Here is a 14,233-nt window from a genome sequence, read left to right on the forward strand (position 1 = left end):
AAAACTGTTCTTTGGAAGACTGACTCAATTAATTTAGGCTAATCCATTCCATTTAATCTATATCCTTCATTTTCCTATCCTACTATACTACTAGATGTCACTTCTTAAGTAGGGAAAATCAATCCTCTATTCCATCTAAATTATTTGATATGTAATGAAAAGCTGAAGACACGGGACAAATCACTACTTAACACCAATTATTGCATTCCTCCAATCAGAGAACTTTCTCTTTATTCCAACTAACCTAGATGAATAACTGCACTGTGTTTGCCAACCTGTTTTGTAAGGATACCTCCAAAACCCATGTTTCTGACTCTTTGCTAAAAATCCAATTATGCTTCTCTGTGGATGTCTCACATTTTTAGCTGGATTTTCCAGTTATTTTGGCCGGTTACTTTTGGAACTATTTTAGACCACATGCAGTTTCAGGCTCTGGCCAGGTGATGGTGCAGAATATGATTTCTCTTTTTAATATGCAAGTCTGAAAGCCTTGTGATCCTGGCAAGATTTTATTTTACATCTTTTAAAGGTACACATTTTAACTTAATTTAGCCCTCTTCTCTTGCATAGGCCCCAAAATATTGGCTAATATCTCACTGTTGCCCCCTACAGTAGCCCAATGGCTGCACTAACATTTTGTGGTGAGGTCCTGCTGGTATCACTGCCTCCGGCATTCTGCAAGGCAGAGTCCTCCACAAACGGAGCTGAAGATAATGACCTATCTGCAGTCTTTGTTTTTTGACTTATTCTGAAAGAACATTTTTTCAGTATTTCAAAAAACTGAAGACAATTTAAAAAATTTCTTTATAAACTCATTAAACTTAATCAATAAAAGACATGTATTGAATGCCATAAAAAAAACATGAAAATACTTAAAAGCAAAATTTGTTTATATTTGAAAGGTGATGACCCTTTTTAACTGAATGGAGCCAGAGTAGATGTGCTGACAATGGCTGAATGCAAAGTATATCTAGTCCCTTGACTCATCTTGTGCAACGTCCCACACTCCATGATGAGTCCAGAGAGAGGGTGCAATATCAGATGCATGTGGCTATCTGACCTCTAGTGTATTCCTGACTGGACAACAGTGGGCAGGCATGGAATTCACATGTTTCCATATGTACTGTAGCTACGAAACTGCTGACTAGCCAAACAGCACATTCCAGCCCAGCATCTTCATCAGTGATGCAAAATACAAAACACACAAATGTAGAGATGTAGAGACACGGTGACGCTAGATGTGTTCTTTCGCATTCACTCTGGTCCCATTATTAGCAAGATCTGAGGGTGTCACTTCTGTTGCCTAGTTTCAGTGGAGCTCAAGTAGGCAAGCCAGTAGCTCTCAATATTGCATTGCAGAAAATGGCACCACTTACATTTATGTTGGTCCTGTTTCTATTTTCAGCCCATGTATTGATACTAGGTACTAATTGACAGGGGCACCTTGGTGATTGTGCAGTTTTAACTGTTAATTAGACCACCTTCCCTGCAGCCTACTCAATCTTTATTTAGATCCCCAGCCCCAAAGTTCTACAACCACTTGTATGGGAAAAGTGCATCATGCTTTTACTTGTGAACAATTGAGTTTTGGATTCCTGTATCAAGAAAAAAAATAAGGTGCCCAGAACTCATTAAAGCAGATAGAATCTGTCATACTTTATCCTTGTCCCAATAATCTCTCCCAGCTCTCAAATCCTTTGATTTCTCCATTTTTCCAGTTCTTACCTTAGTCACTCCACAATTGATAGTCTAAGGTATGGAATCATTCTGTAAGTTTTTCATTCTGTACCTCTTTCTTTTAAAGCTGCTCCTTAAAACCTGCCTCTGAAGTTTTTGGACATCAGCCCCAACATGTGACTTGCTGTGAAGTTCCTTGGGGTGTTTTGCTATATTAAAAGATAGTTAACTAAAAATGTTTGTTTTCTAACATGTGTACGAGAAACACATCTCCATTAATAAAATATTATGATCTGTCTTTCTTAGGTTTGAAGTGGATGGCTTTGAATTTCCCCACCCCGAACTCCATTCCTGTTCAATTCTTCCCACTTAATGTTACACTGCTTTCGTAATATTTTGTTCCAATCAGCACAATTTACTGTCTCCTAACTTGATGTTATATGCAAATGTGGATATTTCTCTTTATTCCTGCTAACAATTCATTGATGAATAAGCTGAGAGCCCTTGTACACCATTTATTATATTTTGCCAGTTGGAGAACATTCCTTTCACTCTTCTTCTAACCACTTTCTACTCCCTGGCACTTAACTACTTTCAACTTTTTGTTTATTTTTAATTTCTAATCCACAACTTTTATTAAATGCTTTTCTTAAGAAGCCCACATATGTCACGTTCATGGAGATCATCACAAACGTGGTGTATAGAAAAGTAAGACACTCAAATAGATTTGCTTCATCTGCATATAGCACTCTTCTTTTCTCACTCTAAATTCTCTCAAAATCCTGGATTTCCCTACCAAACTGCAATGTGGGAGCTCTTTCACAACTAGGATACAGCAATTTAAGAAAGTAGCCCACCTTCACCTTCCCGGAGGTATCTAGGTATCAGCATTAAATGCTGGCCTTGTAAATACTCATATTCCAGGAAATAAATGTTAGATATGATGTACACCATCACAAATCCATGATCAGCTTATACTTGTTAATTCTGCTTCTGATTTTGGATCCCAGTAACATTTGCATTAAACCAACTGTTGTGCACTTCACTAATTTCTTCTTTGGTCCTTTCATGAATTGTGTAGTGATATTTACAGCTTCTCAATCCAACACTATAATTTCCATTTCTGGAGACAATTGAGAAATATCATTAACTTCCCCACCTATTTTTTTAAATGTACTTGGGTAAAAACATCATGCCCTGGGGATTTGTCTGTCAAGTTGATTTTTTTTCCCTATTATCTTTTTGTTACTTCTATTAACTCCAATTACTTTTTTGATTTTATTGTGCTTCTACTTTCTGTCCTGTTTCTTTTTAAGTGGAGACAATTGCCTAGAAATCCTAGTACCCTCAGTCTTGGGTCCAACAGGCATTACTCAATGTGTTTATTTGAAAATGTGCTATCTAGTCCTCCTTTCCACAGGCCTGTGTTGTTGGATTTGGTTGCTGGAGCCCAGTGGGAGATGGGCAGTTCATGTTTGGAGGGGTTATGGGAAGTAGCTGAAGGCAACCATCTAATGGTAGGTGCTAACAGAGTAGAGAGGGGGGTTTGGGAGCAGAGACCAATGGTACATAAGGGTGGCCAGGCGGACAGGAGAGGATTGAAGGGGGGAGACTGACAGTGTGATTGAAAATGGGGTTAGTGCAGCATCAAGGGGTGAGAAGACACAAACAGGAGGGGAATAGGAACTGGTATTTCATTGTGGGTTGGGGAAACTCAGATTAGAGGAGGTGAGGGATAAATTGAAAAAGGTATGTATTATGGGGCAGGGGCAGGTTGTCATTTCAGCAGAGAGATCTCAAGAATGTAGAAAGCTAATTTATTTTGCAGGCCTCCCAGATCAATACTTGGCAAGTAAAACTATATTGTCTTGGGAATGGTCAATGACAGTCACCCCAGGAGAGTGGGCTCCAGATTCCTTTACGTGTTCCAAAATGACTTGGAAATAGTCACTACCATGTTTAAGTCTTAGAAAAAATCTTCCTAAAGCAGATTTCTTAGAGTTGTTGTGAGGGGACCTCCAGATCATTTGTTCAGGCCTCTAGATTCCCATTAATATAACCAAAATGCTACTGAACCCTCTCCAGGTATGTATTGTGTTTGTGTCAAACAAAGCCTCCAATGTGTCCATCCCCCAGTTTCTCCATAGGTTCCCCTTTAATGTTTCAGTCCAATTTTCTAGTGTCAGTTTGTCAGCTTATTTCTCATATCAAATTTTCAATTCCCTCATCTCCCTCTTGTCCAAAATCACATTATGGTGCCTAATTGTGACACATTCCCCTGTTGAATTTTTTTCTAAATCTGGTTTGTTACTCATCACTTAATCTCTGGTGAAGCCTTATCCCTTATTAATTATAAAACACATTCCAGAAACTGTCCTAAAGGCATTCTAGAAATTTCTTTCTTCTATTGCTTAAGCTGTTCTGCTTTTCCAAGTCTTCAGAAAATTAAAATCTGTTTTAAGCAATCCAGTTTAGCAACTGCTCCTCTTATTTCATATTTATATTCTTCCTTCCCAGCCCCACCACCAACAAGTTGTATGTGATCCTTTGCTGTTCATTTGTTCTAATTACACTGTTTCTTCTTTCTATTCACCCTTACTCAGATATCCTGCTGCTGTATTGCTGTTAATAATAACTCTAATATTCTTGTATTCTCCCTATTAATGTCAAGTTTTCAGATTTATAATTCCCTGTTTTTGGTCTTCTGGGAATATGTCTGTTTTCAATTCCATTAATTTCTCCAGTACTATTTATTTCTTGTTCTGAATTTCTTTAAATTCCTTATTCTCACTAGAAATTTGGTTCCCCACTACTTCTGTATTTTTTTTAATCTACGGCGATGATGGGTACTAAGTTTTTATTTAATATCTGCCATTATTTTATCCCTATCAAAAGGGACCCAGGTTTGCTATCGCTAATCTTTTTACATACAGAAGCTCTTTTGAACCCTTGTTGCAGCCTTTTCTGGTTTGTTTTCATATTGCTTTTCCCACTTCATCAGTTTCTTAGTTATCCTTTGAGTTCTAAAATCCTCCTTGTACTTGGTCAGGCAACATCAGCCTCATTATACTGATACTTCCTTCAGAGTGTTTCTTATTTGTCACGGGAAAAATTTTTTGCATGTTTTTGTTCTCCAAAGGAGAATTATGAATTATTTCTTTGTATGTTATTGCTATTTGCAGACCTACCTTTATAATCTGATTAATAATGTAGTTTGGCCTACTTTTTCCTCATATCTTTGTAGATTTTGTCCTGATTTTAAATCTTAATTTCTGACTTAGTGGAGTGCCTCTCAAACTATATATATATTTCATCATTGTATGATGACATTATGCATAGTTCCATATATTTAAACATGCCGTGAACTATTTCACTTAAAATTCATTGGTGAAAATAAAATATTAAAGTGAGAAATAAGTTGTATGAAGTACAAGTAATCACCTGAAAAGTTTGAGAAGCTGAACATTAAATAATACAACAGAACAAGAATTCCTGCTCATTCTATTCCTTATCTCGCCTTTTCTCAATTTGTCTCTTTGGTGAAGACATCAAATCTAATGGACATTGATGATCCTTCATCCACCTGGGACTTGATGCAAGCATCTAGACCACACAATCAGAGTAGTTAACTAGGTGGGAGAACGTCACAGTTGAGTTTACTACTGTTCCACTCTAATTTCAGACACACAACTTTTATCAGGCTTACAAGATGGTAAGCATGGGCCCTAGCTGATAGTTTCCCCTCTCCTTAATCCACCACACTAAAACTAAAATAGTTTTTATTTAATTGTATGTGTATTTAATTGTATGTGTATAAGTTTGAATCTTAATATTTGATTGAATTATTGCTTTTATTTAACAGGTATCAGTCTTTAAACTTGACACACGTCCCTGAACACAGCACTCCGATCTATGAGTTCCGGTGACGTTCATCAATGCAATCTGCCTCAGACAGTTGGGGGAAGAGAGTCGACAAATAGTGGAACTGTTGAGCGGGTAGAGAGAGAAAAGTGTTCTGTAACAATGAGAACAATTATTGTTTCTCTGCTGCTGACAGACCGACCACAACATGATGAGGAGCTCGAGCATCAATAATCCAATCCAAGTGCATGACTGTTGGAGCTTGTGTTCACCAAGCAAAAGAAAACTCCATTTTAATCTCATTTTTAATGCTAATTTAAATGGCACTTACAGATTTTCAATTTTGGTCTCTGATTTATAAAGTTCTTCTTGTACTTCTAACTTGTACATGAACTGGCAATGAGCCAATGGTGTGAGAGCTGTGTGCTATTGTGTTTTTGTTTCTTCCCCCTTTTTTTGCTGTTGCTATTTTTATACATTGCTAATCAAGCTTGAATTCTTTAGATGGCAGTGGTCCTTTTTATCTATGCTGCTGGTGCTGTTGCACATGTTCTGTACTAGGGTTTTTATGGGAGAACAGAAGTGGCCTTATCCTAATAGAGAGCAATTGTTTAGATACCACAAAACAGTATTGGAGGGAGAGGTGAAGTTTAAAATAAAATGCTCAATTAATTAAAAAAAAACTGACCTTTGTAAGACTCAAGTTGTATAGAGCATTTCTGAAATGGCATGCCTGGCAGTGTGTTAGTAAGGCCTTTGACCTAATCAAGAAGTAATAGGGAATAAATCAAACAGTTGCCAGGCTATAGCTTTGTAATTTTCTGTTAACACATGCTGTGTGTGGAGTTTGAGTTTTTTTTTTGTGAATGCGGCAGGTGTGTGTGTGTTGTTGGTGCTATCTCAGCTGTTCACAGAAGGATACTGCGTGCCTTTAATCATGTAAATCCATAAGGAATTACAGAAATACTCAATTTACATTACATCAGTAGGAAATTCCATGCACAGTATATTGCTCATTTTGAGGTTGTGGTCGCAGCCCATCATGACCCCCTCCAAGGAAAGCCTTTGTGCAAACCCTGTGAAAAGTATTGGATCCAGAGTTTTCATGTTAAGTATGTGCAAAGAGAGAACAAATCCACCTTAAATCTAGCCATGGGTCAAACTAGCTCGTTGCTGTTGGATGTTGCACTTGAATAGTGGATGAGGGAGAGAACAAGGGTTTCCAAATTGGACAGCCTATTTAATATAATGTTTTTAAAATATAGATGTATTAATAAAATTGGTGCAAAAATATCCTTTTTAAGGTAGTGAAGACAAGATGCAAGGCGTTAACATTCTCACAATGACTGACTCTTTCAGAAGCCCCATTGCACCTCAATGAAATTCTAAATATAACAGCATGTTAAAACTAAATCTACTGGCTATAATGGGATTTAATTGAACAAGATTGGAATGGTTGCAGTCTTGTAGCCAGCAGTTCGCGTGATTTCAACAATGGATGTTTTAACATTCAAAATAACAATTGAGGTGGCTACTCTTTTGTAAACTTAGAAAAAAAATTATTGCATCCATCATAATCCAGTGACATACAGTGAAATATAGTGCCATCATTTTTACTAAATGTATTGCACCAGCCTTTTTGTCCATTCTTTAAATTGTTGAATCTTGATAAATGCTTTACTGATTTGCCAAGAGAGATGATAATGTGTGTGTCTTTGTTTTTGAGAGTAAATGGGAAGAGGAATTTTATCTATGGATCAAGATTATGCTTGGATCAAGGAGGTATTTAACAAAAGCCTCTCCTGAGATATTCAAATGGACTCTAATTTTTGAACCCTACATCTAAAAGTGAGGGCAGCGTTTTGCTTCATACTATCCCAATGTTTTTGGAAAATAGGAACTTTTAATTTCACATGGTTCAAGACTTCCTTTTCTGAATTTTGCATATTTTTGGAATTCTAATAAATAAAGCTGAAAGTCCTTTTTTATTTAAAACATGAGTTGTTTAAGTGTGAGAAAGGATTGCTGATTAGAGTGAAGCAGCCCATGTACATTGCGTCTGACCTGTTGATACTTGAGAGAGTGACTAATTGGTTTGAAAGTGAGTTGATTTTATTGTATAAATCAGAGCATGGGAATGAATGTTTTATTACATTACACTGTTCATGAGACATCAGGAGCTTTTAAGTTGCAGATCTGTGGTGATATTAATGAGGATGCCGCATCCAATAAAGGTCCTGTGAAAGACTTCATGGAGTTTGTATTTTCTGTTTGGGAGATGGAATTGGGCATTATTCTATTGTTGTTGCCTCTGCATTCATGTAAATAGAATATAGCACAACAATGTTAAGAAAATTGAAAAGGAAGACTGGTTGCTGAAAACCTGAAATAAAAGCAAAAAAATGCAGGTCAGGCAGCATTGGGGGGAAGAAAAAATGAGTTAACTTTTCTGATGACCTTGTCATCTGAAGGAAAATGATCTTTCTGATAAAAGGTCATCAAACTGAAGTATTGTCAGTCTCCACCTGTGCTATCTCACCTGTTTTTAGTTGTGGGTAAATTAGGCCTTTTTAAACAAATACAAAGCAGTACACTAATTTTACCTGGAGAAAATTTGGATCTTAATTGGTGTGAAATACCAGGTAGGTACAAATCAATTATTGATGAAAAGGAGAGATCTCTGAACTGAGATGACCTGGGTCCCATTAAAACTGATTTTGGTTGCAATTTGCTAAATAAACCCAGTGCGGTCGCTGATTCATTAGGAATCACCTGACAAAGAGCTTTACTATTTTTGCTTAAAATATTAACTGCGTAATGGTGCAACAGGTTGTTTCCTACAAGCAGCAGCTTCGTCTTGTACTTAAGAGTTACTGCTTTTTTATTTTGGAGATGGTCATTGCCTAATACTTCTGAGCCTGAATATTACTTGCGACCTATGCTTGAATGTTGCTGAAGTCTTGCTACATGCAGGCATGGACTGCTTTAGTTGCTGAAGTGTTGCAAATGGATTTGAACATTCTGCAAACATCCCTGCTTCTGACCTTGTGATGAAAGGAAGGTCATTGATGAAGTGGCTGAAGACGTTGGGCCATTGCTCTGAGGAACTCCTGCAGCAATACTGTGGGGTTGAAAGATCGACCTTCAACAATGGCAACCATCTTGTTCAAGATATGAATAACGACTTAAGTGTCTTGATGCCCATTGACTTCAGTTTTACTAGGCTCCTTTGTGCTACATTGGGTCAATGCTGCTTGATGATGTCATGGGGTGGGGGTAGTCACTGTCATTTCACCTCTGGAATTCAGTTCCTTGATCTATGTTTGGGACTGGGCTGTGATGAGTTCTGAAGCCGAGTGATTGTGGCAGAAAAACTGGACATTGGTGAGCAGGTTATAGGAGACTAAGTGCCTCCTGCAGCACTGTTGATGATACCTTGTGTCAATTTGCTGATTTGAGAGTAGAAAAGGTTTATTAAAAATGATTTATATAAAGGTTCTGAAGCCCTTGTTAACCTTCAATGATCTTACTGATTTTTAAAATGCTAAGGTAGATAGGGCAGGGAAAATGGTACAAAGACAAAAGTGGAGGCTCTTCCTCTGATTGCATGTGGGATTCATAACAAGGTAGCGAACGAATGGTGCAAATAAAAATAGTGGCCATTAGATTGTTGTGATTTATGAAGAAGTGGTTGCAAAGTGACCAAGATTGGGAATAAAATATTCTGAAGAGATGGGCAAAATGGAAAAGGAGGTGGGGTAGCCCTTGTCTTAAGGAGTGGGATAAAGACAGTAGAGAAAAAGAAGCCCAGTTCAGAAAATAAAGAAATGGAATTGGTGTAGCTGAAGCTAAGAAAGAACAACGGGCAGAAAATATTGGTAAGAATTGTACATAGGACCTAAAACTGTAGTGGAAATATAGGTCATAGTATAAATCAGGAAATTAGAGATGCATGCAACAAGGGTAATACAATCATTGAGGAATTTTAATTTGCATATAGACTAGGCAAACCAAATTTTCAGTAATACTGTGGAGGATGACTTTATGAATGTTTAAGAGATGGCTTCTACATCGCTATCTCAAGGGAACAGATTATTTTAGAACTGGTATTATGCAATGGGGAAAGGTTAATTGACCTAGTCGTTAAAGAGGCCTTGAGGGAATAGTGAATGTAAATTTTGCATAAAGGCAATTATTTAGTCCAATCTAAAGACAGAATCTTTAAGCTGAATAAACCAAACCACAAAGGCACAAGTTATGAGTTGGTTATGATAAACTGGGAAGCTACATTACAAATTAGCCATCGCTAATTTACTGTCATACTTTTTATAGAATTAATAGTTTGTAAGTCACATATATCCCTTGAATGCAATAAGAACAGGAAAAGTGATCCAGCCGAAGTTGACAGGAGAAAATAAAGATGGTATTAGATGAAATAAGGTTTATAACATTGCTGAATTATAACATTGCAGAATTCATCAGAGGAACACAAAAAAATAAGAGCAGGAGGAGGCCACCTCAAGCTTGCTCTGTTATTTGGTATGATCATGGCTGATCTACCCCAGGCCTCAACTATTTCTTTGTGCCAGATCCCCATCACCCTCAATCTTCTGATCTGTCAAAACCTCTAACAATCTGGCCTCTACAACTCCCTGGGCAGAGAATTCCAGAGATTCACAAATCTGCGAGAAGAAATTTCTGCATACTTGGTTTTAAATGATTGGTTCCTGATCTTGAAAGCATATCCCTAGTTCAAGATTCTCCCATAAGTGAAAACATCTCGACATCTACTTTCTAATGCCCCCTCAGAATCATTTTTGTTTCAGTAAGATTACCCTGATTCTTCCAAACTCCAAACTGCCACAAACCCAGCCTGTTGACTTAATAAGTGCAGTTGTAGCAACACTTGAAGCTCAACCAGACAGTTTGATCTTTCAATGGTACTTGTACCTCTATGACTTGCCATTGAGGAATGAAAAGATTCTTTTTTTGGGGGTGTGGGGGAAGAGTTGTGGACACAGCCCGGCGCATCACGGACACCAGCCTCCCCTCCTTGGACTCTGTCTTTACCTCTCGTTGTTTTGGTGTAGCAGCCAGCATAATCAAAGACCCCACCCACCCGGGACATTCTCTCTTCTCTCCTCTTCCATCGGGTAGAAGATACAGGTGCCTGAGGGCACATACCACCAGACTTAAGGACAGTTTCTACCCCACTGTGATAAGACCATTGAACGGTTCCCTTATACAATGAGATGGACTATGACCTCACGATCTACCTTGTTGTGACCTTGCACCTTATTGCACTGCACTTTCTCTGTAGCTGTGACAATTTACTCCGTACTGTTATTGTTTTTACCTGTAGTACCTCAATGCACTCTGTACTAACTCAATGTAACTGCACTGTGTAATGAATTGACCTGTACGATCGGTTTGTAAGACAAGCTTTTCACCGTACCTCGGTACAAGTGACAATAATAAACCGATACCAATACTTCCTCCCTTCTGCAGGCTGCCAATACTCATGAGATATTTCTACCTCCAGTACTGGGCCAAATATAATCTTACAACAGAGATGGAAGCCAATTGGGTCATTCAAGTCTATGCCAGCTCACAGAGCAATCCTATTCCTCTGACCTATTCTCTCTACATTACCATCAAGTTCCCCCAGATTCTACCACTCACTTACGCACAAGGGGCAAGTAACAATGGCCAATTAAGCTACTAACTGCACATACTTGGGGTGTAGGAGGAAGCCAGAGCACCTGGAAGAAACCCACTTGGTTACAGGGAGAACATACAAACTCTACCTAGACAGCACTGGAATTTAGTAACGAACCCAGGTCACCGAAGCTGTGAAACAGCAGCTTTGCCACTGTGCTGCCCCAAATGCAGGACCGTCTTTCCCGCTATTTGATGACTTAAGAGGAGAAAGCAGAGGTTTCACCTCTGGTAAAACTGTACAGATTGTAACTGAATCCCAGCCAATTCCTTACAGAGTTACAACAGGAAAATGTCAGAAGTCCCCTGAATTTTTAATGTAAATTATTTTAAATGCCCCATATGCAAAATATTTGAGGAAACTTTTGTATGTGTTTTGAAGCACGAGATCCGCCGTGGTTTGAGCCACAAATGCAGCATTTCTCCCTGTTGAAAGAAAAACGTTTATCACATTTTCCATGAAAATTTCTACATTAATGAAATAAAGAGAAAATAGATTACTTTAGCAACTACTAGGACAGGAAAATGTGTAAGGTAAACTCAAAGTAAAGAAAAATATAATGTAACCAGAAATGTGATGAAGCAATATGTAATATGAAAGGATAAGAGTAATTGGACACTGCAGCAGCAGCAGTAGAGGAGGGAACGAAAGACAGAACTTAACTGAAGCCGGGATTCTTTTCTCGGATGCAAATGCGCCGGGTTCCGGATCCGGTGTGGGAAGTTTCCAGAATTTGCGAGAACTTTTGGTGAATCTGCTCCGGGGCTCAAAGCCGCAGCCATGGGGATCCTGGAGAAAATCTCGGAGATCGAGAAAGAAATCGCACGGACCCAGAAAAACAAAGGTTGGCGCCAGGGGATAAAATAAAATTCATCCTCGCCCTATTACAATGTGTCCATGGCCCCCCGTACCCTGTAGAATGTGTCCATGGAGCCCCCACCCCGTACCCTGTAGAATGTGTCCATGGAGCCCCCACCCCGTACCCTGTAGAATGTGTCCATGGATTCCCCCCCCCCGTACCCTGTAGAATGTGTCCATGGATTCCCCCCCCCCCCCCCCGTACCCTGTAGAATGTGTCCATGGTTTCCCCCCCCCCCCCGTACCCTGTAGAATGTGTCCATGGATTCCCCCCCCCCCCGTACCCTGTAGAATGTGTCCATGGATCACCCCCCCGTACCCTGTAGAATGCGTCCATGGATCACCCCCCCCCCCCCCCCGTACTCTGTAGAATGTGTCCATGGATCCCCCACCCCGTACCCTGTAGAATGTGTCCATGGATCACCCCCCCGTACCCTGTAGAATGTGTCCATGGATCCCCCCCCCCCACCGTACCCTGTAGAATGTGTCCATGGATCCCTCCCCCCCCCCGTACCCTGTAGAATGTGTCCATGGACCACCTCATACCTTGAAGAATGTGTGCATTAATCCTCTGAACCCAAAAGAATCTGCCCACATACCCCTGCCCCACATTGGATGTGCTAATTAACCCTCTGCCCTCTTGGAATGTGCTTATTAGCCCCACCTGTGGCCCACTGAGTTCCTTCATCATCTTCTGCATTTTATCGTATGTGCTCAATATTATATTCATTATCCTCTATTTGTATCTCATAAAACATAATTAGTAAACTACCCACTGTTCCCTACAGGTTGTTCAATAACTCTACACCCCTCCCCCCGTATTGATTTATTCATTTACCTAACCTTTGCATCCTTTGGATCGTATTCATTAACCCAAGCTGCACCTTATACATTGTATTCATTAAATCATCTTGCACTCACCCCATTCCTTGCTATTAGATTATGTACATTGAAGCATCATATAGTTTGTGCTCATGAATATCTGCATGTACTTAATAAATTTTGTTTATTAACACTCCTCACACCCTATAGATTGTTAAATAAACTCGCATGCCATTTACTGTACTTTAACAATATCTCCCATTCATGCTCTACAAATTTTGTTCTCTAACCCTTGCTCCCTCCCTGCAGCTTGTGTTCATTACCATTACATCATCCTATACACTGTTTATTAATGCTCTCTATAGATGGTTATTTTGTCCTTCTACACCCATGGATTGTGTTTATCAAGACCCCTCCACACTCTTCAGATTTTACAGAAAAATTCCCCCTGCAGGCTATACATTGATCATCAATTCCTCACCACACAAACTGTACACTGTTTTAATCCTATAGATTGTGTTCATTATACCTCACAAGCCTAGACAGAATGTTCAATAGTCAGTCCTCCCACAGATAGATTTGTTCATCATCACCCTCGGTCCTCTTGCACCACATTGATATTCATTAACCCACATCACACCTTGTAGTTTGTATTCCTCTCCCACTGCATCCTGTAAATTGTGTTCAGTAAACTTTCACCTTGTAGGTCACTCATTAGTTTCCCCGTTCCACTCCTCATATTGAGATCAACGACTTTCATGACCTCCAGATTGTATTCAGTGACCCCATGTACCCTATTGGATTGTGTTCAGTAATCAAGCCCATCACCAGTGGATTATAAAAGATAAAGCACAACCCATTTCAGTTGCCTACAATACCAGCTCCTGCACCCTTGAATACAGGCAGTGATTTTCTAAATTTCCCGAATGATGCATGCTGGAAACTCAGAGAGTATTGTAGGAATAACAGTAATTAGATGGGGAATAAAAGCAAAGCCTGCTGGCATGATAGTAAAATGAAAGATGCTGGAAATACTCTGCAGGTCAGGCCGCATCTGTGGGAAGAAAAACAGTTAACGTTTCAGGTTGAACCTGCTGGGTTTTTCCTGGGTTTTCTGTTTTTGTTTTAGATCTCCAGTATCTGCAGATTTTTTTTTGATTTTCACTTGTTGGTAAGGTGTTAGAGTGCCTTTGTGTTAATACAAGGAGGTTGATGGACAGCAGCAGCAAGTTGCCATGGGAAGGACTGTCAACTAAACTTTTACCACCCTGGAGGAATTTTTAAGTAGTTTATATC

At 39.2% G+C, this 14,233-nt stretch overlaps 2 protein-coding genes across 2 annotated transcripts in view; both read left to right on the forward strand.

The window, feature by feature from the left end:
• The window catches only part of gid4 (GID complex subunit 4 homolog), a 40,447-nt gene extending 32,662 nt beyond the window's left edge, over positions 1 to 7,785 (forward strand). The window contains exon 6 of the mRNA XM_052022488.1: positions 5,540 to 7,785. Within this exon, the coding sequence (XP_051878448.1) occupies positions 5,540 to 5,603 (64 nt within the window). The 3' untranslated portion in view covers positions 5,604 to 7,785. The remainder of the gene's footprint in view (positions 1 to 5,539) is intronic.
• Positions 7,786 to 11,951: 4,166 nt separating this feature from the next.
• Positions 11,952 to 14,233, forward strand: part of drg2 (developmentally regulated GTP binding protein 2) — a 31,848-nt gene continuing 29,566 nt past the window's right edge. The window contains exon 1 of the mRNA XM_052022487.1: positions 11,952 to 12,101. Within this exon, the coding sequence (XP_051878447.1) occupies positions 12,038 to 12,101 (64 nt within the window). The 5' untranslated portion in view covers positions 11,952 to 12,037. The remainder of the gene's footprint in view (positions 12,102 to 14,233) is intronic.

Source organism: Pristis pectinata, chromosome 8 (assembly GCF_009764475.1).
Source record: "Pristis pectinata isolate sPriPec2 chromosome 8, sPriPec2.1.pri, whole genome shotgun sequence".
In the NCBI taxonomy this organism is placed as follows: domain Eukaryota; kingdom Metazoa; phylum Chordata; class Chondrichthyes; order Rhinopristiformes; family Pristidae; genus Pristis; species Pristis pectinata.